Raw genomic sequence first — 26778 nt, forward strand, 5'->3', positions numbered from 1 at the left:
GTTGCAAGGCGTATATAATATACCTATATATACACCTGGGCAAGTAGCCCACAACCTGCTGGGCAGGTGGGCAGCCTGCCATAAAGAAGGCTTCAGACAAAAAAACAAACACACACAGACAAACACACATCTACCTGCGGGGAAGGCTCACTAAAGGTGTTATCGCATTAAAATGACGGAATATTGAGCGTGGTTAGGTCCATTTGAATTAGAAACCCTACCACCCTGGTTTTTACTTTTTGGTTGGAGGCTCCGTATTCCAGGTTAAGCAGGCAGGTCAAGCTGCGCTTATGTCATGACTTTACCCTTCATTTCGCGCTATGGAACTATAGAACCTGGTGCCAGTTACATCTAGCTGGAACCATCACCTTTCAGAAAAAGAACGGCAAAATTGGATTTAAGCTCCGCCTTCAGGGTGCGAGGTGATAGCGGCAATAAGTTAATAATGGCCATAACTGCGGAACTGGTCATTCTCCGCATTACACTCATAGATCTCTGTGTGTATTCATACCACTCTTGGCGTTGTAGTGCAGGGGTTAAGCCATACACTGCCGCCCAGCTATGGCAGGTGCTGCCACCAGTGGGACTTGTGTGATGCATGTTGCTCTTCCTGAGCAACTTCAAGGCCATGGAGAAGCTTCAGAGAAATAAACATCGGCGAAATCTGTGATTAAGGGTTTTAGTGCTCGCACACGAAAAAGTGTTTGACATTATGAATCAGCGAGCACAGACAAACGGTGATTCGTCTTAGCCAATATGGAACAGGCAATCGAGCTACAAGTCATTTGTGTACGCAAGCACCGAGACCTCCATTCTCCGATTTCTGCACTGTCTCCTAGCAACGCAGGTTGCTGGGTCACCACTGCCAGGTTGTACCGCCAGTGGTGTATCGTTCAACCGCTATAGCACGGCGGCAGTAGTGGTGTGACTATTGCCAGCGATCTATGAGTGAAAAGTAGAGAATGGCTATGAGTAATAACCGATTAACGCAACAGCTTGACACCCTTACGACGAAGCTTAATCGTCCCCTCCAGATTTAGTTTGCTAGCAATAACACCTCCCTTACCAATTTCGCTCATCGATTTCGCTTATGATACTCTGAACGCTGGTTGACATTGAGAACCGAGCCTCGAGCCGAAACCGAAGTGAACACCGAAGTGATAGCTCCCCTAATTCGTATTTGTCCCAACCACGCTCAGTCGTCCGTAATTTCTGGCCTCAAGTGACTGCCCTCCGAAGAGCCACATGGGCTAAAAACTGGTACTGAAGATGTATAACAAAAAAAAAATCAAAACGCCTGCTCCTGTTGACATAAACTGGTACTGCAGATCGACCCACTATCCGGATTTTTCTAGAACGCGACAGAAGAACCTCAACAGTCACCCCGTCGAAGCCTTTGTGACTGATTACACGGTCGTGTTAAGTAATTGAATTATCGCATTTTAAAGTATACGTATACATCATAAGTTTGACTGCACGGACGCGAGCTGGTACACACGGGGACAGTGGACCCTAGCCATGACGTCCATCGCGCAACTGGATCCCGGCTTTACGCGCCTCTCTTTACTCAGTTTGTTCCAAAAATGTGCGCCGTAGCTGCCATTTGTCATCCCCATGACCCACTGCGTCCGGCTACTTTCAAAGAAACTCTCCCATTCCTGATATGGGACTGCCAGGAAAGTCGTCTTGTCCAGAAAGTTCACGTAATCGCGGAGTAGAAGGTGCCTTGGCAGTAGCGACATGATCACAGGGCCACAGGTGGCCCACACATCTGGATTGTAATCGTCCGCGCACATCTGCATGAGGGCTTCAAGAACAGGGTGCTGCCGGTCGAAGAATAGTATCCCGTTGGCCACGACACCATCGTCGTCTTGGTACACGGCACTGTTTGTGATGCCACTTAGTGACTTAAATACTATGACGTCGGTGTCGAGATACACACCACCTCGCTTCCAAAGCACAGCGTACCTAAGAAAATCGCTCAGGTGCGCTGCAGAGTATGGGCCTCTCAGAACGGCTCCTTCTGTGTACAGTGAGGCCAGGGGAGTCGCGGCCAGCTCCGAACTTGCGTTCAGAGGCTCTGAGCGGAAGTTGCGAAGTCTAGAAAGCACACGGTGGTACGGGCACTTGTCGTCGGTTATGTTTCCGGTCGAAAGCATGTGGATGGTGTAGTCCGAGTTGTGAACGCACGCCGACTCGATACTGCAGGCCTCCCTGGCAGTCAACGTGCGGCGGGAAGAAGTTTCCAGGAACCAGATGTTGTTGTTGGTTACATTATTCTCTTCTGCGAACAAAGAAAAAAGACATCTAATGAGGCATTTTAAAGACCAGTAGGATAATGCTAGCAGGATGTTTTAACGCTACGGCGTTAAGGCTGTCGTTCAGCGCTAAACCCCCCATCGGCCCAGCGGGGGTGGTGTGCTGAGGAACCCAGGACACGCATGGAAATCTGGAATAAAATTAATTGAAGAAAGGACTTCGAATGCGATTCAAAAGTCTATGCGCATCTGAAATGACCTAAATTTATTGTGTATTGTGTTTTATGCAATGAAAATTTCTTATCAATTTTAGTCGGGATTTGAAACCACCTCCCTGTGTCGCACCAGGCAAGCTATCAACTGCGCCATGGAGCCGCTTTCGCATGCTTCACATGGCTGAGGTACAAGGGGGGGTGGGGTGTTGGTATTGCTTAATTTTTGGAGCATAGTAATATGGTAATTGGAGGAGTGAAGTGGAGGCGTACATGCGCTAATTAGTGAAATACTCTTTAGAGCAACATTATGTGCCCAAATTGCAGTGTGGTAGAGTTCAGAGAAGGATGTGGAAAATGTGCGGTGATGTGATAAATGATTGAGTGTGAACAAAAAAAAAGTGGCTGTGTGTGAAGACAAACCGCTCACGGGAAGCATTAGACAGCTTTAGCGTACTATGTACCGTGTTGGTTGCCGGAACAGCGGGAGCTCGCACACCGCCAGTGCGAACCCGCTGACTAATCTCTATGCAGCAGGTGTACGCGCAGATGCCGGGTACCTGGCGCCATCTGGTGGCCTCAAGGCGATCTGCACATGCACACACAAGACGCGCGGGCTCCCGCTACTCCGATAACGGTAGCGCGGTGCACGATATGCTAAAGGTGTCTGTTAACGCTATCTCGTCGCAGCCTTAAAGGCGGAGCTAATGTGTCCCGCTAACTTTTTGAGCATGCTCAGATATCTTTTTTTTTCAAGCAGCCTCCCAGAACTGTGGAGAATAGTGTTAAATAACAATAGTGAATCCGAGACCATGCTGAAAAAACTTCTATGATGCAACAACCTCATAGATCATTCATCATAGAATATCATACAATCTGTATGATATATCATACAATCCGTATGATATTCTATGACATCTCTATGATGACTGTGATTTTACCGGAATGTACGACATTTGAATGATAATTTTCTATGATTTGTATGATAAGTCTATGATATTTGTATGATAAACTGACAGAGGTTATTGCATCATAGAACTTTTTTCAGTAGGGGATCAGTGGTTAAATTGTCTGAATCAGCATTGTGGTTCGAAAATGAAATGGAAAAAAGACCTCTCTGACAATTCGTTAAGTTGGCTTTCGCGCATTGCATATAAAAAAAATGACGTTGCTCTCATTTCTAATGCGGCAAATAAAGACGTAGTTTGTAATCACGTAGAGCAAGTCGACATAATTTCGCCAGCACCATACGCAGCGATGCCTTTTTATCCATGTGAAACGCGGAAAAGCAAAGTGGGTGAGCTTAAAAACTTTATTTTTTCGGTCGGTATTTCCCATCAATATCAGTTCAGAATATTGAAAACCTGGGCTCGCTCATGATGGTCATGGCCTTAAATAACACAACAAAATCTTGAACCTAAAAAAAATTGAATAGTCGATTTTACGAGTAGTTTACTCGTCTTTAATTGAGCTCTATCACGCGCACCATGTCTACACTGGTGTACAATCCGCGTGCACAAGTCTCACCAATTGATAAGGATTAAAAAAATTCAATTGCTACACCACGAGTGTTAGTTGCAAACCGTGAGTGTTAAAGAGCAGGTAGTAGTTCTAGTTCATGGGTAGCGAGCGCACAAGCCTAAATTATATCCCGGAAATGAAACTTAGAAAAGCGCTTATAAACATTGGCAGCCACATGCAAACCTCTTAATAATTTGCATTATATTACAGGAAAGCAGTGCTGCTCCAAATGCTTCCAAGACGCAGTGATGGTTGATACACGCTTCTGTTGCTTGCCCGAACGCCGCCGAACGCGACTGCCACGGTGACACGCTGCTTATGCCGATATAGCTTTCTTACGAATTTTATTTTCACATCTCGTCCTTTTCAATATGATCTACAGCTTTAGGAGCCAGCTGACAGACAACAGCCCGCCACTGATGCTTCGGAAAAGTGCCCAACACTAGTTTCTTTGTTTCTCTATCGACACTGGTGCATGGTGCAAATTCTCAGTCTTCCGCGCGGCCACGGACATATCTGATTTTATATTTACATAATGATAACCGCGACACTCGGGCAGGCGGCTGCTAAGTGTACACTTTACTGTTGCCCTCCTTCGAATGCCTTTTACCTTTTGGGCATATGCTTATTATTATTATTTATTTCTTTACAGTACCCCTAAGGGCCCTCGCGCGAGGGTATTACATAGGGGGGGGTATACAACCATAAAAATATAGTACAGGCACTTGAAACAAAATACACGTAATAATGAATTAAAGCTAGTAATGTACACAAGTAACACAACAAATAAGGCAGAATAAAATACTCAGTAAATGCACATAATACAACAAAAATACCAAATCTGTTAGTCCATGGTTAGCTTTAACGAATGCTGAAACGATTGTAGGTTAACCTCAGTGGCTATGTGTGATGGCAAGTTATTCCAATCTATTACAGTGCGAGGAATGAATGATTTCGCGTAGAGCAATGAACGGCTTGTGATGCATTTTATTTTGTTATCGTGGTCGCGGCGAGGAAATACTGCAGGGTGTGACAAAAAGAAGTCGTCGTGAAGGGTGGGATGGCGATACAGTTTGTGAAGTAAGGTTAGGCGAGCGAAATGGCGTCGCCATGATAGCGGTTCCAGCTCGGCACGTTGTTTTAATACTGTGACACTGGTGAAGCGTGAATAATCTGAAAAGATGATTCACGAAAAGATGAACTATGTAAGGCTTATACCTTACACAGTTGTCTTTCGAAGTGCTAATCTCTTTGATCTTCCTTATGTGCCTCAGTCTCCTGTTGAGCATATAGTTCGGGGTTCTGGGTCCGACTCGTGGCTGGTACAGCCGCACTCACATACATGGAACACTTGGAGACACATGTGTGCAAAGACTATGATGTCAGTGCTAGCATATCATTAAAGCGGAATAAAGGTGACGCCCAACCCACCGGTGCTTCCGTTAACCGTTGTGTAGTTTTAGAATGTAGAGATTAGATCCTCTCTTTAATGTATCCCGCTCGCACAGATTCTATTTCATATCGCAGCGCACGTGTAGACTGCAGCTACTGAATATCCAGCGCTACACCGCGTCCTCGTACCTCACGACATTTTGCTGCGTAGATACAGTGCACATAGGAGGATCAACGTAGCCGCACACTGGACGATATCCAATTCTAAGCAGACCTTTGCATTCCTTGTCACGTCCTGCGCATTACTTGAAAAGTGCTCAATCATACGAATACTTACTGAAATTCTCATTCTTGACCCTCTTGTATATTCCTGTAAATCAAGATGTGTGTTAATACAGAGATTTGCGGTTACATACAAAAGACATGAAAATAGTGACACTATATCATGCAGGTGTATACAACGACATAGTTCATGCTTAAAAGAAGGGCAGCCTTTATCATTTTGTAAAAAAAGGCCATAAGAGGGCCACGAAGTGCAAGAAAAAAGGCCAATCTTACTTTGTTCACCTTTCACCGCCGTGCACCAGTACGAGTGCACTGACGTGCGCCCTGCATTGATTTATGCCACAGAAGTGGATCGTTAACAATTATCTGGGTTCTTGTTGCGGAATTTTCGGATACCTGCGTTAACGTTCACGCGTGTGTTAAAACATGGCGATGCTTAAAATTAACAAAGGGTTGGTCTCATGTTTTCTCAGCCGGTGCTGGCACTACAAGATCAATAATCTACGCATAAATTATCGACTGTGATAGGTAACGGACTGAGCAACTGAAAGATTTCGCTTCCTTTGATGTTTAAAAGGCGCACGCAAATATTTTTCGTTAAAAGTAGAGCGTTGGTGAAACGTCAAAAGGCCACAGGGCTTTGACCTCGGAACTGCTGTGTGGTATAATATAGAGTACCGGTGGTGGTCTATACACCTGGGAACGGGAAAAAAGTCAGTACGTTCCTTTTAGGAACTTCGGAGCTTCTAGAGCGCCATGAATATCCCGATTGACATCTCAGCAGAAAATCTATGAACTGACGACTTTTCACCTTGATCGAACATTTTATGTCAGTTTCTAGACCGTGCATCTTTAGCCTCACTACCCCTTGTCATGGCGTAGTGGCTATCGTCTCCGGCAGTTGTGGCCAAGAAAACATCTAATGACTTTCTTTAGAAAGTCTAGTGACTTTTGTGATTGGGATCTTATGCTTTTCTCATGACTTTCTAGTGATTTTGGAAATGAATTCCTAATGGCTTTCAAAAACGAACTGGTCACCGTGGTTTTAGTGTGTTCTTAATGTATGCATTTCTGATGATTTGTTCTTGACTCTCTCATGTCTTATCGGCCGTTGAAAAACCGGATCCAACTATGGGAGTCAGTATTGCAAAATAAGAGGCAGAATAAAAAAAATGAAGCAAAAAAGAAAAATAAAGATGAAGAAGATCGGGATTCTAACCCCGACCTTCATCTCACCATCGCAAAGTGCTAACCACTACACCACGCCACTTTTTTCTTTGTTCAACATGTGTTTATGACAATGATGCGAAGTTTTATGCACATGAGTTATTACATACAGTGGCACATCACACCAACACATAAGCAAGAGAAAAGAGTCAATTCGGAGCACATAGCGACTGCATCATAACACGACACATCTAAGCAACAAAGAACTAGAAAAAAGGCCATGAACAACACAGCACTAAGAGTAAGTACCACTCGGGTTCATACTCGGTCTGGGCATACAATTCTTTTAGGTGTGCAGTCATCCTACAGAAATGGTTTTTGGCAGAAACAACAGATTCATAATGTCGGTCTATCATGCGTGTTTTTTATAGGCTGTGTAATCGAATTATAAACAACATATCTAAGGGCTCATCAACAAATGGTAGTGCAGTGAGAAACCGTACAGAATGCGGCGTCAGATTGTCTTTTTTTCAATGTCTGTTGCATGATGTCCCAGAAGAGTATTGCGTCTTTACAATGGATGAAACAATGCTTAATCGTTTCAGGGGCATCATAAAGGCGGCAGTTCACCGTAGACACGCAAAATGCCTTTATCTCTAGCCATTTTCTAACTTTTAATGTCTCAGAGTGTAGCTTAAAGAAACATTTTTTGTACCTAGTGAGAGGGGCATTTTTCGTATTCCCTTGAGTACGTCATGTCCTGTAACCCAAAATACACAGAGCGACACAGTGGCGGAGGAAAGGGCATACAGATTAAGTCCTTGTACAACCATTTCCTCGACGCCGAAAAAATAAACTCGGGGGAAAAACGAACAAGTAGCAAACGAACAGACAAATACACTTCATGAATGAATCCCCACAAGCACGAAACCCTGGCAGGTCAACTTATCTGGCCTGATATGTGCGGCCAGAGTTGTTTCCTGTTGTTTCCATTGCGTGAAAATGTAGCGACAGCATCTACATGCTCGCACGAGAAAACAACACTTCTCAGAAGGTCCTTTCAGGCCTGTTGGGAGTGCCAACGTATTCCGAGCCTTGACGAGCAGCGCATTGGCCGTATCAAACCGCTTGGGAAACTACAAATCTCAGAACGACAACTGTCCGTTTTACTATCTTAGCGCTCCTAATCCTTGGTACAGACTACACCGTTGTGCAGAACTGCACTGCGGGGCATAAATTACTGGAATAATGCGTTAGGTAGCTTCACAACCTGAGAGAATGGTAGCTACACACGTCTTTTTAACCCAGCTAAACGTGTCAATAATGTACACATGTGATGAGGTGACTGAAGATCGAGAGTCTGCGCTGTCTTCTTTTTTATCTTGCACATTGGTACATCGCATGCTTGTCACTTGGGTTTTCTTCTTGTTGCGTTCCTTTTTGCCCTGTTCGGAGTAAGATAGAAAACAGCGCGCGCTTACGCTCGCAGCTTCCTGCACTCTAAGGAGCCTGCGATTGAGCGAGCCTTTCATATTACGTTGTTCGTTGCTGTTTCACAGCGTCTTCGAGCCTATGTTCTGCACTTCGCAAACAAAAAAAAAATGTTCTTCCGTTCAATCTTGCTAGTAGCACGTTTTTTAGTCGCTCATATTAACACCACCGTGAGATACTTTCATCGCATCGGATAACGATCAGAGATAACGACCACTCATCTGGACACTAAAGAACAAAAAAAAAGTGTCGAATTTTGCGTGCAATGTTTCAATAGCTGTCTACAAGCATGTTTTTTTTTTTCAGGAAAGCCTTCAGTGGCCAGTAATCAACCTCTTTCCAGACTGCCGACACTGTCATACGTAAAAGCATAAATTATGCCCCCCCCCCCCCCCCCCTGCAATGCCTCCGCCGCTTGCTCTATTTATTTCATGCATGCTTTTGCGAGTACCACAAAGGAATGCATGAAAACAACGTGCGAGTTCTTGAAGTATAATGGCATGAGAGAAATTCGTGTGAAATAACATCTGCATTTTTTGTGGTATATTTCTGGAGGGGGGTTAACGGCGAGGAAAGTCACTTGAGTGGCTGATCGCCAATGACTTAAGGAAATCTGCTGTGTTACTGCAAAAAAGTCTCTGCTGAGTTTTTATTGTTGAAAGACTTCAATACCTGACTTCGTGGTGACTCTCTAATGTGTCACAAGGAACGCATGAACATGACGCCAGAAACAAAACGCTCATTTTTTTAAGGAGAGGTTGCACAGTAGAATACATGCCGCGGCAACTGAATTTTGTGGGAGGCTTGAAAAATGCGTCCGCAAGCTGTGCGGCGTTAGTGAAGGTGAAAAAATACCAATTTTAGGTGTTCAGAATTAATACTGACAATTCATGCAGCGCCCCTAATGGCCATCACGGAAGTAACAACCTGATAAAACGATATCAGAGTACGGGCTGTCGGCTGGCTTAGGATCGGGATTGTTCCTCACGCTAGACAGCACAGGTATCTGTAACAGGGGCAGTTTTTCTGATGCCTTGGTGCGCTCCGAGCGCCAGCGTCACCGCATACTCACTCAAACTGTCTTGCCAGCTTGCTCTACAGCTGGTGCGGCGCCGGAAGGTCCAGGTGGTGCCGACTACAGCAAGAACGAAGCAAGGGACTAAGAGCAGTCGCAATCTGAAGGGCACGCTCACTTTCGAAAATACTTTCTGGAGCAGCCCTTGTCGGGTTGGCGTCTGGTTCATATCGGTGTCAGCTCCTGCATGAACAAAGGAGAAAGTTAGGTGCTTTGTTGAACTAGTTGGGCTATGCTGAGGAAGAGAAACAAACAGCCAGAAAAAAAAACGCCCACTCATGGAATCAACACCTAGCAAATGTAGGAATTAAACGTCAACCTCGTGCTCTTATCTTGTTCTGCACAGGCTTCGTTGCAGCTAAATTTTCTTTTCGCAAGCTCAAATGTGTCCGTTATCTGATGATATCCTTAAAACTTCATTGTAAGTTACACTTGCCATGATTTTTGTAAATGCGTATCAAACATACGCACGCGCATTTCTTATGAGGAGTAGTCACTGCTGTAACTTTATTGTTTTTAGGTTCTGAATCCTTCACTGTCTTAAGTTCGCACTATATGAGTGAACGGTTCAGAATTTTGAGTGAACGGTTTATTTATTTAGGTATTTATTTATTTATTATATCCTCAGGGCCATTACGGCATTACAGAAGGGAGTAGTTACAAAACAAAAAAATGTAATCAAGAAACAGGAGTTAATAAAGCAGAAAAGGTACAAACATGATTTCGACACATACATTATTAGCTAAGGCGTTCAGGAAATAGAAAAAAAGGAAAACAACACGATAACACAGTACAAAATAAATCCGAGTTATACAATGTCAGCTATGACATTCTTGAATAATTGATGATCGGTGATGGTGGCCGTTGAAGAAGGCAGGCGATTCCACTCATTCGATGTGAGTGGTACGAATGACTGGAAAAAGTTTTTGATCTGCAGAAAGGGATGCCAACCATATGAATGTTATGAATATGATATGAATGGTGATCTAGTCTGGGTGCAGGTTGGGCAGTAAAGGCTCCTTTCGATTGAATCAACAACATACTGAGTGGTTGATTAAAGCAATTATTAGCGAATTGAAACAAATAAATAACTTGATCAGGGTGGATGTTTGGGCGAGTTGGTTGCTCATGATGAAAAACTGCAGCGCTCGAGACGAGGACACAACGAAGACGACAACACATGAACTAAATAAAAGTTCCCAAGAGGGCATTTTCAAAGTTTTCTACTCGCGAGATGAGCTGTTTGAAAGGACTAAAATAATGGCTTCTCATGCTTCTGCAAGAAAACAGCTTTCCTTCTCTAATTCATTCATTCATTCATTCATTCATTCATTCATTCATTCATTCATTCATTCATTCATTCATTCATTCATTCTTTCAGTCATTAATTCTTCTTTATTCTTTTCTTTCTTTTTTCTTTCTTTCTCTCTTTGTTTGTTTCTTTCCTTCTTTCTTCTGCCTTTCTTTCTTACTTTCTTTCTCTATTTCTTTCTTTATTTATTTATTTTTCTTCATTCCATCTTTCTCTCTTTATTTCTTCATTTCCTTCTTTGTTCCTTTTTTCTTCTTTCTTTCATTCCCTCCTTATTTCTTCCTGTCGTCATTGTTTTGTCACTAAAAAATAAACTTCAAAAAAACCATAACTTTTACGCTACTGTCATGGCGCTTACATAGCGGGCCAAGTTTGAATGCAATATATAAGCAAAAAAAGATTGTATTAGTGAAAGGTAAAGTAATCCGCCGTATATTTGTGAAATACACACATATTTTGTTCGTTCGGAAAAACTACGTTCATCTAAGTTAGTAAAATCAAGCCTTCGTCGCTGTTAGAGGACCGTAACTAACTTAATTTCGAAGAATATTTTTGAAATCGCATAATTGCGTTATTATGAAGATATCATTGTGTAATAATCAAACTACGTATGAGGTAAGCGTGGCACAGGAAGATGACAGGAAAGGCGCAGTTTGCAAGGCGCTTTTTTCTTCACTTTCTTTCCATGTGCTCCATTTTCTATACTGAAGGCATACCAAGAACTGCATCAAATAGTCCAGTAACAAGTTTAAATAATTAAACTTTCCCTTTCAAACATCATTTTACGGGTCAAATGAACTCTAAGCACCTTAGCCGAGAACTGTTAGTCTGTCGGAGGAGCGCTTTAAAAATCTGTAATTTCTGTAGCCAACGGCCAAGATAGCAGATGCAAAAGTTCTTCTCCATCATGAATAATTATGCAATTTTTGTTGGGTCCCGATGTCTCCACCGTCATGACTATACGCTGTTTACTGGAGGTCAAAAAGACTTCTCTCGAGTGATTTACGTAAAAAGTGATTGTGGAAGGAATTCATCGTATTTTGAAAGCTTTTGAAAGCCCTAAAGCATGACAAACAAGAGAACAGATGCACAAACGTTCAGAAGCCACACCGCTACTTACGTCACACGCGGAGAAGTCCATCTTAAAAAACGTTATTCTTTTAGTTAATGTTGTATATCGGGCCAGAAATGGCTCTAAGTGGCTTATTGCAAATAGCTCAAAATATAAACTCCAGCCATTTGTAGCACATCATACCCCAGCAGTAACCTAAGCAGACACAAAGCAGTAGCGTACACATTTGTGTGCCCCGCCATGGAAAAGCTAAAACTCAAATTCGAAAAAGAAGGAGTAAAGTGCAAATTATTTTCTACGAAGCATGGATGGTTGTAGTAAAATATTGCCACATTCCTAGCCGTGACAATATTAAATGCCTAGCTTGGGAGATTTTACTTTTTTGAGCACCCCCAAAACAAATCTGTAGTGTTTGATTCGAGATCATGCTAAAATTGGTACGTAGAAGTTAAAATTTACTTTTGTAACAAACCATTGTAACCCCGTTCTTAAAAACGCTTGCCGAGAAAAGCCATTTGTTCACCCTCCCCTACACTCCTTTTGGCATTTTCTTACGGAGACTTGAGACGAAGAAGGACGGAAGGATACCCTGTAAGATTTCTGCAACTCACAAGCAAACCACGCCGTTGTTCAATCTAAAGCATGCAGACAACTCGGAAAGTGTATCCAGGCTACGGTATCTAGTTTTTCTTTAGCAAAACAAAGATTACGTACCTCAAAATACTTACACTGCACAGGTGACGTATTATGTTGAGCGTGTAGGGGTTCTTTTTTGCCTGGATGGAGAGCAGTGCTTAGGGAGCTTTAAATCGACCCATTGATGACCCTGAACTGTAGTGAATGTGTTAAAAGTATAAACGCACCCTTTTTACGTTCTAGACAATTACAACGACTGTGGCGTGAGCTTACCTGAATATATTCCTTTACCGACTAGCGCGACTGTCGAGTGTGAAAGTACTCGTCGCGCAGATCTCTGCAGCTGTTATCCTTGGTCGCCTGGAGTGCAGAACTGCGTTGTTTGCCAATACAAAGCACAGCTTTCTGCGGTCTGCTCTTGTCATCGTATGCCTGAAAAGCACCTGCACCCACGGGAAATGCCAACTCGGTGCTTCTCTGTGTGATAATACCGAGACCTTTTTTCACCTACAAATATCCGTGTTTGTCGAGAGGCATCAGGCTGTAGCTACGATGCTGAAAAACCTCTCTGTTCGACATTTAGCTTCACAGCGGAACAGTTGAATACCACGCGCGCCTGCTTACTGCGGCTGTATATGATGATTTTTCCGGTTTTAAAAGATTTTCATACGTCCGTGTTTTAAGTATCGCGCAATTACTAAGGTCGTGCTTTGGGATACTTGGTATGTTTTGTTTCTCCCGTATATCTTACCTACTAGCGCAGCAAGCAACCATTCTGGAAGGCAGTCTAGTTAACTGCGTGCTTTGCTTGGATCTCAGAACATCGGAGCTTCTTACTGACGAGATTCCTGTTCAAAAAGCGAAACGGTGAACTCTTCTCTTCTTCTTGTGTATATCAAACCAATTTTTTCAAGCGTTGTTGCGATTTTAGCGTCTTTGCCGACAACTTCATTACTTCTGTACAGGAGTATCTGCACGCAGTGAGCAATTTACCTCTTGAGCTGTTGCGAGAACAGGCTCTGGCTCAGTAGAGTGATAATATAGCGGGACCGGTCTTGACGCCTCGGGTCTGGGCAGGCCTATCCAGTGCCTTTTCACAACGACGCATATAGCACTGAAGGTCAAATTCTCGTGTTGTAGTCGCCGTACATGCGTAAACTTATTCAAAAGTTCTGCTGTCTCCGTTTGCCCTCTATAACTTTGTGTAGCTTCTTCCGAACCCCCGAAGGGTACAGTTGAGAAGTGCGTTCTGTCGGGCTAGTTGATGTTGCATATGGTAGAGACTAGCGCAAAAATGAAGCGTCCTGCACTTACTTGCCGCTGTGACGGCTGATTCTACTGACGGGCTCCTCTCGGATAGCTTCATGGAAAATGTCTCATAGAAGTGACGCCACTGTGCTCATTTTCTTGGGCGCTTTGAATGTACAACAATTTAGAGAGTTTCATTTCAGATATATTGAGCTACGCAGCCACTTTTGGGCGCAGAAAAAACGGTGGTAGTAATCTCGAGGAATAATATATCTGTCCTGCAAAGCTTGAAGTTTTCCTTGAGGATCCCATTAATAGCTATCCCGAGTGCCTTAATGCAGCTGTTTTGGACTCATGATTTGGGAGCTTAGCTCCAGACAGCTTAGACAACGAGCGCAAACAATAAACAACGCGCAGCATTCCTCTCACATCCCCTGCCAAACAATTTATGCTTGATTCCGAACTACAAGGTCAAGTTGTAGTGACAGTGCAAAGACAGGCGCCAAAAGAGAAAAATACAAAACACATAAATACAAGTTTCACGCCCGCAACTTTCGAAGGCATCCGGTCTTCGAAGCGGCAACACATTCTCTAAGCAAAGCGAATGGCTGCCAGCCTCAGAAAGACAAATTAGCCGCCATCGGAGGAAAATTTCAAGGCACCTCGAAATTAATTCAGTTCAATTCAAGACATCTTTAATTTCAACATTTCACATCGTTGACGGTCTCCCAGGCAAAAAGTTGGAGCAACAGCCTGACGAGCCCTCGAAGCCGGCGGCAGGCAACAGAGACAGCAGTACAAAAATTTCGGCAAAAACAAATCATGCACCTTAATAGATACTATACATCGGCCCGCGTTTACGAAGCTTGCCTGACCGGAAAGGCTCTGCGAAGTCTTCAGAGGAGGCGTCCTACTCACGTTGGCTGCAAGCTTGTTAGAATTCCACTGCGCCTCCGCCCGTGTTACACTGAGCCCGCCGGTCATGTTCGCGGCGAACAGCGTCATTCTCGGCGTACACGTTGTCGAGGGTACATTATCTTACAGGGCTGGCGACATCCGGACAACTGATGGCTCATCTTTCGAGGAGCCGCTTCCGTACATTGAGTAATCTCGGAGAGCCCCAGCAGGGTCCGTTCTCCGCAACATTTCTACACAATTTCTAACTGATTAGCGCTTCCCAGAGTTCGTTCTTTCGTTCGGTTAAAAAATGTGGTTGTGGGCGATCTCTCGGCCCTAGAGCAAGCAGGCATCGGCTCATGGTAGTGTAAAAAAAAAAAACGCACCACGCCTTCCATTCACTGGAGCCTAGCAATTAATGAAGAAATGCAGTGCGGCAGGACTCTGAACGAGGCTGTTGCACTTGGTACAAATGACGTGTTTCGCTTGAATATTAGGTAAATTTGCTCAGCTTTGGTTCACTGCCTATAAAGCCTTGAGGCGTTATTGATTACTCTTCATGGTGAAGGCTAAATTTACTCTGGATTCCATCTGCAAAGCAACATAAGTCGTCCTGTCGTTACGATGAATTTTTCAATAGTTTTGCAACGATAATCGTTGCCACGACAGATCTATAGCTCAGTCGTTACGACAGCAGACTGGACAATGCTATAGAAAATTCTGTTGTTGCTGCAAGAACTTCTGTTGTCAGGTCCCAAAATACTACATGAAAATCTGTAGGGACAAAAGAAAATTTCAATGGTAAGTTTAGATAGGGAGAATCATGCAGTTTATGCCGTGACCTATATAAAACTATTTGAGGCGGCAATCTGGCGCTTTCGCGGGCACTGGCCATTTTTCGCAACGTTTGTGCTCTCGCGGTAGTTCTGCGGCTTACGATATAAAAACAAGTTTTAGCTCATTAGAAAGGTAACTGTATTTACCTTTCAATTGTACGCGTTGTTAATAGGAATAAATGTTGGTATGAGGGAAGTGAGCAAAAAACGTAATGTATAATATCTTTGCTCGCCTTTGTGTTTTGCGAAACTTGGGTGTTGAAATCGGAAACGAGATCCATCGTAACGCTGGTGCGAACGTAAACGAAGCGACGACGGCTGATAGAGGCCGTTGATGTCAGGACGGCGGTAGTTTTCATTTAGGCTGATGGTAGAATGCATCGCTATGCAGGTGATATCACGCTTTGGGTAACCGAAGGATGCGAAGGATACATTGAAGACACACTCCAAGAAGCAGTGGTCATCATTCAGGCATGCGCATGGGAATCCGGCCTCACTTGTTCTGAGCAAAAATCTCAAATTTACACGATAAGACATAATCAAAGACGTAGGAGAACTACAACCTCTCTCCCTCCCACCTCACAAAAAGCGTCTATCTCAATGTAGAATCCGTCAAAGAGGTACAAGCCATGATATTACTGGGGTTATATTTATAAACAAATGGAAAGAATAATGACACGTTCATTAAGCTAAAATGCACGCTAGAAGTGACGGCGCGATTAATCCGCCGCATAGCTAATCGAAGACAAGGGGTGAGGAAAAGAGATTTATGCCGACTAGTTTAGGCATTTGCGCTAAGCAGGATACTCTATGCCACCCCTTTTCTCAAATATGCCAAAACAGAAAAGGACAAATTGGATAGCATGATACAGCAGGCCTACAAAGCCGCCTTAGGCCTAGATTCTAACCGCGAACGACGGCAAACAGTGAGAAAGAAGCCCATCAACGTCCTAGTGGTATTTATTTATTTATTTATTTATTTATTTATTTATTTATTTATTTATTTGAGATACTGCCAGTCTCTGGTTGAGACCTTAGCAGGTGGGCATTACATGTATAGTACAGGGTAAATGATAAACATTTCAAAAAGCGGCTGTGCAAAGGGCAACAATAATCTAGACAATACATAGCTCAGAAAACTGAAAAGAAGTTTGACAGATTTCCACAAGCAATCCAAAGAAAAAGCGTGCTAGTTCAGAAACAGAAACATAATATAAACATGGGCATAACACATCGTATACTCCTTGAAGTAGAAAAAAGCTTTCGAACCACAACTGTTGTTTTAAAACACAAAAATTTGAAAATGAATCAGCGTTAGTTATAGATGCGTCTAGACGGTTCCATTGTCTTGCTGCTAGTGGGAAGAAATAATCTTTGAAAGTGTTACTGTGATAAGGATACTCGGTTAGCGTATACGCGTGCTGGTTTCTTAATGCACGTTTTTGTGACAGTGAAATGTACTTTGATGAATCGATCTTAAAAGTGTTGTTAAGAAGCTGATGTATAATTGAGCACTTTAGAGAGCCAAAGTGCCCCCTGAATTTTTTATGACATTCTGTAAGGTGGCCCGTTCCATTCAGTGCTTCAAGGCGATTTCTGTTTTCGCGAAGCTAGTATTTACACATTCATCCATCGCACACACAACGGCACTACCTGAAACATTACAGCGAACAAAACGTAGGTCCGGGAGTGAGCGAGTGAGTAAATTTTTATTAAAGGAAGCACCAAATTCTGGGATGCATATCTTTTTTTTTCTTTGGAGTAATGCGCTGGACAATGGTGTACATGAGTCACGATGTATAATTGGCATACACCAGCTGAATACTGTGTAACTGAATTTTTTTCCTGGTGTAGTTTCGGTTTCAAAAACCGAACGATGGTTGTAACGTCACAGACGATACGAGGTCACCTGAGGGTGAGGGGTGCAAAAACTGCGATATAATCGCTGCCTGTTCATTTCTGTCGTACCAACTTTTTGGCAGGCTTGCGTACGAGTCGATGCGAATGAAAACGAAGAAAGCAACGACCATACTGCAGTTTTTGTATACCTCACGAGACCTGAACGCGTGTTTTACGTCACAGACGTCGCTTGCCTGGTGAAACTGAAACAGCATGAAAGAAAAAAAATTACCGACGATTACGTTACTTCCTAATGCGAAATTTGAGCGCAGCAAATAAGCTGTTTCACCTTTTCGATAGATTGAGGCAAAGAAATCGAGCAACACATGTATGCGCTATCACAGAATTTTTTTTTTAGCAGACGGAGGACTTCCATCGGTCGTCTCGCTCATGGCTCAGAAAGAACTGGCAGATAATTTCGCAGTGGCGAACGGCAGCGGCAATTTCGGCTCGGGCGGTGCACATATACAGATCCGCCGCCACCTATCTGGCTCTCTGATTGCCACCGCACAGGGCGAACGGCAGCGGCAATTTCGGCTCGGGCGGTGCACATATACAGATCCGCCGCCACCGATCTGGCTCTCTGATTGCCACCGCATAGGGGTTGCATTGGAGGAGGAGCGAAGAAAGGAATTAAGTTCGAGCCGGCGCTTTGACAACCGGAGACTCGCAGGAAGAGGGGGGAGGGGGGCGGCGTGTACACCCAGCGGCAAACGATGGGGGCAGAAGCGCGCGATGCAAGCGGACAACACGATAAAGGGAGGAGGGAAGAGATAGCAGCGACTGACTGATGCCGCTGACGCCGATAGTGAGTCAACCCCAGCTGCGGATGAAAGGCGGGCGGAGCTGGTTACGAGGCCGACGCCGCCGACGACGCGAAACCCAGGAACGGACGCCAAAGAGCTGCGCTCTAATAGGTATAATATAGCTCAATATATAATTATTGAGGTATAATAGAGAAATTCAGGATCTCGCTGGAGATATAGTGCGCTTTAACAAAGGTTGTTGTCAGGACATGAATGAAACGTCACAAATATCTTCACGGAGCGCGCCATAAAAGTAGGCGGCAGGACACATAATTACGATACCGGAAAGCCCTCTCAGTAGACGGGAGACCTGATCCAGAAACGCCAAACGATGATAGTCTCTAACCACATAGTTGGGATAGAACTGGCAGAACTGTCAAAGATGATCAATAATTGGTAAACGACATAAGGAAGTATATATGACATGTAACGAACAGGCTCGAGATAAGGGAGGCAGCCTACAAGCTGTAAATCATTGACTAAAAGACCAGGTGTACATCCCAAGAGAGAACGAGGGCGATTATATTATTGGTATGAAAAGATATACTAAAACAGCAGATGAATTCCACGCAGATCTCAATCGTAGCCGAATTATTCAGGATGTCAATGATGACACCAGGGGTGTGGACGAATTGGACATCCGGTCCGCAACGAAAGATTATGTAAAGAACAGGGAATGCAACGCTGAGCGGTATCATGTAACTGCAGATTTCTTGGTGTACGATGGGGACACAGTGCTAGGGAGACTTGCCACCGTGCATGCCCAGTGTCTCATGGCCTCGAAAGTATCCGGAATATTGGAGGAAAGCTAACGTCATTTTAATCTGTTAGAAAGGGGACGTGCATGACTTGAAAAGCTACGGACCGCTCTCCTTACGGCCCATTGTTTGCAAGGTGCTTGTTACGGTAATCGGTAGTCGAATTAGATCAAGCTTAGAGTAAAGTCAACCAAAGAATTAGGCTGGCTTTCGTAAAGGCTGCCTGCTCGACAATGTACCATATACACACCATCAATAAGGTGAGAGGTCGAAGCGCCAGATATACACATTCTGTATATACCAGGAGTTTCAGGGAAGCCTGCAAACTAACTTTTAATAATAAAGTTTCTGAGCTGAAGAGAAACTTCTTGAGGCATAGTAATGCCAGTGTAGGCGGACGTCAAAAAGCAGGTGAATCATGTTAACCTGTAAAGTAATTAAGTGAATTCTAATAGGTTACTTCTAGCTATTACTGATTAGCGTTCGCTTGAAAGTTAGATTTATAACCAACCTTTAGGGATAGCAATAACAGTACCTAGAATCTGGTAAACGCGATTCTCCTTTCTGCTGGGGCTCAACTATAATTTCCACCATTTTTCGCGTCATTCGAGAGCCGCGTTCCTGCGGCATAGCGGAAAATAATGTCAATGAAATCGCGCCACTCCCTGACGCACCTACCACTCTGCAATCTCTGCCCCTCCAGTGCTGTGATTCTCCCCGTTCCTCACTCCTACGCTGCTCCAACGCGGGCGGAGCAGAGAATGTCTTGTGGTGCGCACGTCCGTCATGCAGTATTGCGATTTCATTGACCTCACTTTGAGCACACCGAAGGCATGCGGTTTTCGAATGGCGCAAGAAATGGCTAAAATTAGTTGATCCACAGCATCGAGAGTATTCGCGTCTTTTAAATACTGAAAACTGATATGGTTATAGCCACGGCCTGCTAAAAATCTCTGATTGCAACCGGGTGCCTACGGATATTACCTAAAACGTTCATCATAATCACCATCAGCCTGACTACGCCCACTGCAGAGCAAAGGCCTCTCCCATGTCTCTCCAATTAACCCAGTCCTTCACCAGTTGCGGCCACCGTACTCCCGCAAATTACTTAAGCTCATCCACCCACCTAACTTTCTGCCTGCCCCTTTATACACTTACCTTCTCCTGTAATCCATTCCGTTACCCTTAAGGACCAGCCTTCGCATTACATGCCATGCCCAAGCCCACTTCTTCCTCTTGATTTCGACTAGGATGTCATTAATCCGTGTTTGTTCTCTCACCCACTCCGCCCTCTTCCGATCTCTTAACGTTGCACCTATCATTTTTCTTTCCATACGTCGCTGCGTTGTTCTTAACTTAAGCTGAACCCTCTTTGTCAGCCTCCACGTTTCTGCCCCATAGGTGAGTACCGCTAAGATACAGCTGTTGTATACTTTTCTCTTGAGTATATTGGTAAACTGCTGTAAGGTATCGGTAGTGCGTGCGGGGTCATGCGGCCGGTCATTCTTTCTTAGCACCCCGCCGCTGCCGTCTTCAATGGGCCCGCCCCCACCACGCGACGGGACTGGGCGGTGGGGTGTGCTCGAGAGCGAAGCTCCGTTCACGAAACGCGGCCGCTCGCGAAGGCGCCGGGAAGTAGGGATGTCCCTCGCCCCGCAGTACCGATTCGCGCTGGCTAGGTAAAAGAGCGGTGACAGCTTGGGGCTGAAGAGCCGCCACACAACGACAACCCCCCCCTTGTCTTAATCCCCTCGTCTCAACGGACACCAGCCGAGACACAAGCTCGCGACGAACGTCTGATTCGAAAAAGGCTGCAGAATTCCTGAGGATTAAGCACTGCCGAACGGAACGGCGTCAGGGCGCCGTTGACGAAGGGGGCAATAGAGATGAGGAATAGCCGGCGACAGCGCGGCTAGCCGGGAGCAGCGAAGGCCTGAGTTGGGTGACACTACTGACCGAGTGTCGGTGAGGCGCCGACTAAACAGCCTTGGGAAGGCTAAGTCGCCTTGGAACGCAGGTCCGGGCTCGCAGTGGCAGTTACAGCGGTAACTGCCCGCTTAATCCCGATAATCCCCAATTCCGAGACGACGCCAAGGTCGGGGGTGACGGGGCACCCCTGGTGCGAAGAACATCTTCAGTCTTCCAGTTAAACAAACCGCCTCTGGTGGGGCACCCCTGGTGCAAGGTAGGAAGAGAACCTGAAATTTATGGCGCAGTCGACAGGACCCTGCGGCCATCGGAAGACGGCGCAGGAAGAAGACTGACGGAAGGGAAAGGGGCGACGACCAGGCAACAGGTCAGCGTTCGAGAAATGACCTGCAGGGAGAGACAGCGACAAGGACCACGGCAGTAGTCCAGCGACGCGAGACTGCATCCGGTCAAGGAAAACAGCGCGTCGAGAACTCGACGGTCACCGACGGGTCTCCAGCAAGTGACGACAAAGTGCACAGGACCAGCGGCGTGCGACAGCTCATCGCAGCGTGCGGTGAAAGTGACGGTGGACTCCGACACCAGAGAGCTGGAAATGCGGATCGACGTATCGAAACTGTGAGTTTCTTTCGTCGCATTGGTCACGTCCCTGTGCATGTGTTCGAGCCGGTAGGACAGTTGAGGGGTACAGACGGCGGTATGGAGAGTTATCCATGCCGGCCCTCACTCGATGTGAGGTACCGAGTAGACTTGGCGAAGGCGCTTTTAGCTTATTTCCAGGCTGAAATTGCAAAAGTCAATGATGGAAAGGCGCCGCTATGGGAGGAAAAACCTCTGGATTTGGAGGTGTTAGAAACAAAGCGCCAGCAGCTAGAGCTCGAGCTGACTAAGCCAAGGAGGTTAGGAGAGCTAGTCAACTAGCCAGGGAGAACTGCTCCGAGTCCCGAGCGGAGAGGCCGCCAGTGCTGGAAGGCAAAGGCATATGCCTGTCAAGCACGGGTCAAGAAAACAGCCAGGCAGAAGTAAAAAGTGAGCCAATTTTCTGCGAAGCTGGAATCGCATCGCAAGTGAAGAATGTATCCTGAGGGCACGCAGCACAGCGGTATTGGAGGCGGTGATCGCGCACTTCGACGATCCAGCCGCTCAAGTTAGCTCTGCCCCTGATGAGACCAGGTGCGACGACGCGAGTTCAGGACTGTTGGTTTGGGACCACGGAAGTTGCTCTGACAATTCAGAAAACGAGGTCTCCAGCAAGCCGCGAAAAAGAGCCGTGCGGTCAGCATGAAACGGCCAGCGACGACAGACGTCAGATCGGCGAGCTAGTGACAGCAGGAAATCTAATGTTGCCGCAACGGCACACTGTGTCAGGCATGGGGCATGAAGTGCCCCGTAGCGTTATTGATGGCAGGAGCCTTCCATCCGAGGCAGAGAGCGAAGGTGGGCCTGATGGGCCGACGGGATTGAGCGCCGCGCACTTGTTGAACGCACCCGACGGGTGTCCCACCAGGTCCTTCGAGGACAAGGAGATGCGTGGCGACTTGCTACAAGGCAAATTCGGGTCAAGAGACTGCGATGAAGCTCGTGCAGCAGACGATGCCGCGAAGCCGGCAAGCGCCTGTCAAGCAGGGAGCGGCGATTTAAATGTTTGCCCGTTCAGGAACGGTGCAAATAGCTCCAAACGAGACAAAGTACAAGGAGGCAGGCGCATAGCTTTCACTCTGAAAGTCGGCGCGTGGAACAGTACGTTCCGTGCTGCGGTACGCCAAATTAAGTGAGGCAAAGCCGGCAGCACTGTTACAGTTGAACTGGGCAAGGGATATGTTCCTTACGCAGCACGCGGTTCGTACTGGCGCGCCGGGGAAAGCGTGCCCTTAGGGGCGTCGCGTCGTCAGGGGTTCGGACCTATCGAGGATCAGGACGTTTTCGATCCTGGAGGGCAGCAACTTTTGAAATTTCGCCCCGTTGTGGCACCAGCCTAATGAGCAGAGAGGCCATTAGGCGTTAATCGTGTCGAATTAGACACGTGGTGGCTCGAACGCACACAGGGTCACTCGGTGCGACTAAGGAGGCTCACGTGGCCACCTACGGACATCGTACGAGTGCTAAAGAACGCTCCGATCGCGACTGTTTGTGTGTGGGTTCATTCGCGAGGAGGACGACTGTGTGCATGCAGGTGCAACTGGTCGCAGTGCGACAACTTGGACTTCGGTCAAAGCGCTGCATTTGAATGTGTGAAACGCGTACTTGAATGTGTTCATTTTGTTTATGTTTCTCGTCCGGCGAGGGTTTTGTTGGTGCCAGTGCTGATGTACTAATTAAGTGCTGCACTGTAGTATGTCACCTGCACGGGGGTTTCGTGACAGATACCGATCCCTTTTTATTATGAATTCTAAAAGTGCCATTCGGGCCCTTTGTACAATCTTGGCAAGGGTGTGTAAGGTATCGGTAGTGCACGCGGGGTCATTAGAACCGCCGCTAATCTTTTCTCAGCACCGCGCCGCTGCCGTCTTCAATGGACTCCCGCCCTCTCCGGCGGGAGGGGACGGAGGGGTCCGCTTGAAGCGAAGTGTCACCTTTCGTGGAACGATGCGCGCGCGGAGGCGCCGGTGCCGCTGGGGCGTCCATCGCCCTTTGGGGCCAATTCCCGCCGGCTATTCAGGGAGCGGTGAGAGCCGCCGCACGGTGATCGCCCCCTCGTCTCGGCGAACACCAGATATGCGACACAAACTCGCGACGAACGTCGGTTTCGAAGAGTATGCGGACCTTCTGCAGATTAAGCACTGCCGGACGGGACGGTGTCAGGGCGCCGTTGACGAGGGGGGAAAATAAAAACGACGAATAGCTGGCGACAGCGCGGCTAGCCGCGAGCTGCGAAGGCCTGAGTTGGGTGACGCGACTGACCGGGTGTCGGTGAGGCGCCGGATAGCTAGTAAGCCTCGGGAATGCTAAGTCGCCTTGGTACGCGGGTCCGAGCTCGCAGTGGCAGTTACAGCGGTAACTGACCGTTTAAGCCCGATAATCCATAATTCTGGGACGACGCCAAAGTCGAGGGTCATCGGAGGAAATCGATCGCACGTGCTGGCCCGACTGTGTGTTTGTGTTTGTTTTTAGTTGTATTTTGTGGTGGAGAGGGTGCTTTACCTTACGGGAGCTGGAGGGCTGGCCAGGCTCTCGATAAACCAATCATGTGAACAGTGTAACATGATTGGAAGCTACCAAATGTGGGCCGGGTTTTCGGGTTTTAAAACCGGGCCTCGGAGTCGGAAAAAGGTTCTGAGCTAAGGTCAGGTGCTATGCATCTTCGGCTACGCCGAGCTAGCCGGCAGCAGCAAAGGCCTGAGTTGGGTGACACTACTGACCGGGTGTCGGTGAGGCGCCGAATAAACAGCCTTGGGAAGGCTAAGTCGCCTTGGAACGCAGGTCTGAGCTCGCAGTGGCAGTTACAGCGCTAACTGCCCGCTTAATCCCGATAATCCCCAATTCCGAGACGACGCCAAGGTCGGGGGGTCATTGGGGAAACCGATGGCACGTGCTCGCACGAGTGTGTTTTGTTTTTGTTTTTACTTTTATTTTGCGGGGGAGAATGTTCTACCCTGCACGTGCTGGCACGACTGAGTGCTTGTGTTTGTTTTTGCTTTTATTTTGATATGGAGAGGGTGGTTTACCTTATAGAAGCTCGAGGGCTGGTCATGCCCTTGAAGAGCCAATCATGTTAAGAATGCAACATGATTGGAAGCTACCAAATGTGGGCCGGGCCTTTAAGGCTTTAAAACCGGGCCCCGGAGCCGGAAAAAGGGTTCTGGGCTAAGGTAAGGTGCTATGCATCTTCGGCTACGCCGAGTAGGCGCCTCCCCTAGTTTTAGCCAGTTCCACCTTTTTATTGTTTTGTATCTTTTTGCCGCTTAATTTGTCTCCAGTGCCTAAATTTGTATGTGATGTAAATATCTGTACATAAACTTCAAGTACTCCCTTTATCCCTGCATCTCAACTCATCGTAAGACCGTCTCTGACGGGGCACCCCTGGTGCGAAGAACAGCTTCAGTCTTCCAGTTAAACAAACTGTCTCTGGCGGGGCACCCCTGGTGCAACGAAGGAAGAGAACCTGAAATTTACTACTGCCATTCATGATCTGAGAGAACCTGCCATATGCGCTCCACCCCATTCTTATTCTTCTAGTTATTTCCCTTTCATGATCGGGATCAGCTGTCACTGAAACGTTAAAAATTAAAATTTAGTTAAGTACGTTACTAGTTAACATGATTCGCTTGTTTTCAACGTCTGCCAACACTGGTATCAATATAACGCAAAGAAGCCGAAAGGCGGGGGTTCGATGCCGGCCGCGGCGGTTGAATTTCTTTGAAAGAGAAATTCTAGAGGCCTGTGTACTGCGCGATGTCAGTGCACGTTAAAGAATCCCAGGTGGTCGAAATTTCCGGAGCCCTCCACTACGGCGTCTCCCATAGCCTTAGTCGCTTTGGGACGTTAAACCCCATAAACCAACCAACCAACCAACCAACCAACCGACCGACCGACCGACCGACCGACCGACCGACCGACCGACCGACCGACCGACCGACCGACCGACCGACCGACCGACCGACCGACCGACCGACCGACCGACCGACCGACCGACCGACCGACCGACCGACCGACCGACCGACCGACCGACCGACCGACCGACCGACCGACCGACCGACCGACCGACCGACCGACCGACCGACCGACCGACCGACCGACCGACCGACCGACCGACCGACCGACCGACCGACCGACCGACCGACCGACCGACCGACCGACCGACCGACCGACCGACCCACAGACCGGCCGACTGACCGACCGACCGACGATAGGCGTGAGCTGCAACGAAACGCCGACCAACGCGATGCAGCTAAAAGCCCGTCAGAAATGGGGTGTGCTGAAGCGTCCTGCACTTACTTGCCGCCGTGACGGCGGATTCCACTGGCGGGTGCCTTTCGGAGAGCACCATGGCTAATGCCTCATAGAAGTGACGCCATGCTCATTTTTCTTGGGCGCTTTTAATGTGCAAGAATTTCGAGAGTTTCATTTGAGATATATTGAGTTACGCGGCGACTTTTCGACGCAGAAAAAACGGTGGTAGTAATCTCGAAGAATAATATATCTGTCCTGCAAAGCTTGAAGTTTTCCTTTAGGGCCCCATTAATAGCCATCCCGAGTGCCTTAATGCAGCCGTTTGCGACTCATTATTTGGGAGCTTAGCTCCGGACAGCTTAGACAACGAGCGCAAACAAAACAACGCGCTGCATGGCTCTCACACCACCTCCCAAACAATTTATGCCGGTTTCCGAACTACAAGGTCAAGTTGTAGCGACAGTGCAAAGACAGGCGTGAAAGGAGGAAAATACAAGTCACATCAATACAAGTTTCACGCCCGCAACATCCGAAGGCACCCGGTCTTCGAAGCGGCAACACATTCTCCAAGCAAAGGGAATGGCTTCCAGCCTCAGAAAGCGAAATTAGCCGCCGTCGGAGGCAAATTTCAAGGCGCATCGAAATTAATTCTGTTCAATTAAAGTCATCCTTAATTTCAACATTTCACACCGTTGACGGTCTCCGAGGCAAAAAGGTGTAGCAACAGCCTGACGAGGCCTGGAAGCCGGCGGCAGGCAACAGAGACAGCAGTACAAAAATTTCGGCAAAAAAATCATGCACCTTAATAGATACTATACATCGGCCCGCGTTTACGAAGCTTGCCTGACCGGAAAGGCTCTGCGAAGTCTTCAGAGGAGGCGTCCTACTCACGTTGGCTGCAAGCTTGTTAGAATTCCGCTGCGCCTCCGCCCGTGTTACACTGAGTCCGCCGGTCATGTTCGCGGCGAACAGCGTCATTCTCGGCGTACACGTTGTCGGGGGTACATTATCTTACAGGGCTGGCGACATCCGGACAACTGATGGTTCATCTTTCGAGGAGCCGCTTCCGTACATTGAGTAATCTCGGAGAGCCC

General features: G+C 46.7%; 1 protein-coding gene across 1 annotated transcript; it reads right to left on the reverse strand.

Moving 5' to 3' along the window:
* Positions 1-1063: 1063 nt before the first annotated feature.
* Positions 1064-25781, reverse strand: LOC149343417 (alpha1,4-N-acetylgalactosaminyltransferase 2-like). Its single transcript, XM_089546961.1, has 3 exons — positions 25730-25781; positions 5721-5753; positions 1064-2284 (listed from the first exon to the last, which is right to left on the reverse strand). The coding sequence occupies exons 1-3, from the start codon at positions 25779-25781 to the stop codon at positions 1461-1463; spliced, it is 909 nt and encodes a 302-aa protein (XP_089403087.1). The 3' UTR covers positions 1064-1460.
* Between the last annotated feature and the right edge of the window lie 997 nt (positions 25782-26778).

This window comes from Amblyomma mixtum, chromosome 5 (genome assembly GCF_055824585.1).
Source record: "Amblyomma mixtum isolate Tamu chromosome 5, ASM5582458v1, whole genome shotgun sequence".
Lineage (NCBI taxonomy): Eukaryota > Metazoa > Arthropoda > Arachnida > Ixodida > Ixodidae > Amblyomma > Amblyomma mixtum.

Excerpts from the sequence above, each read along its gene's own strand:
- LOC149343417 (XM_089546961.1), bottom strand. The coding sequence starts at position 25,781 with ATGGTGCTCTCCGAAAGGCACCCGCCAGTGGAATCCGCCGTCACGGCG. Across the intron at positions 5,754-25,729 it reads ATCCGCCGTCACGGCGGCAA|GAATATACAAGAGGGTCAAG; the intron begins GTAAGTGCAGGA and ends CTTGATTTACAG. Across the intron at positions 2,285-5,720 it reads GGTCAAGAATGAGAATTTCA|AAGAGAATAATGTAACCAAC; the intron begins GTAAGTATTCGT and ends CTTTGTTCGCAG.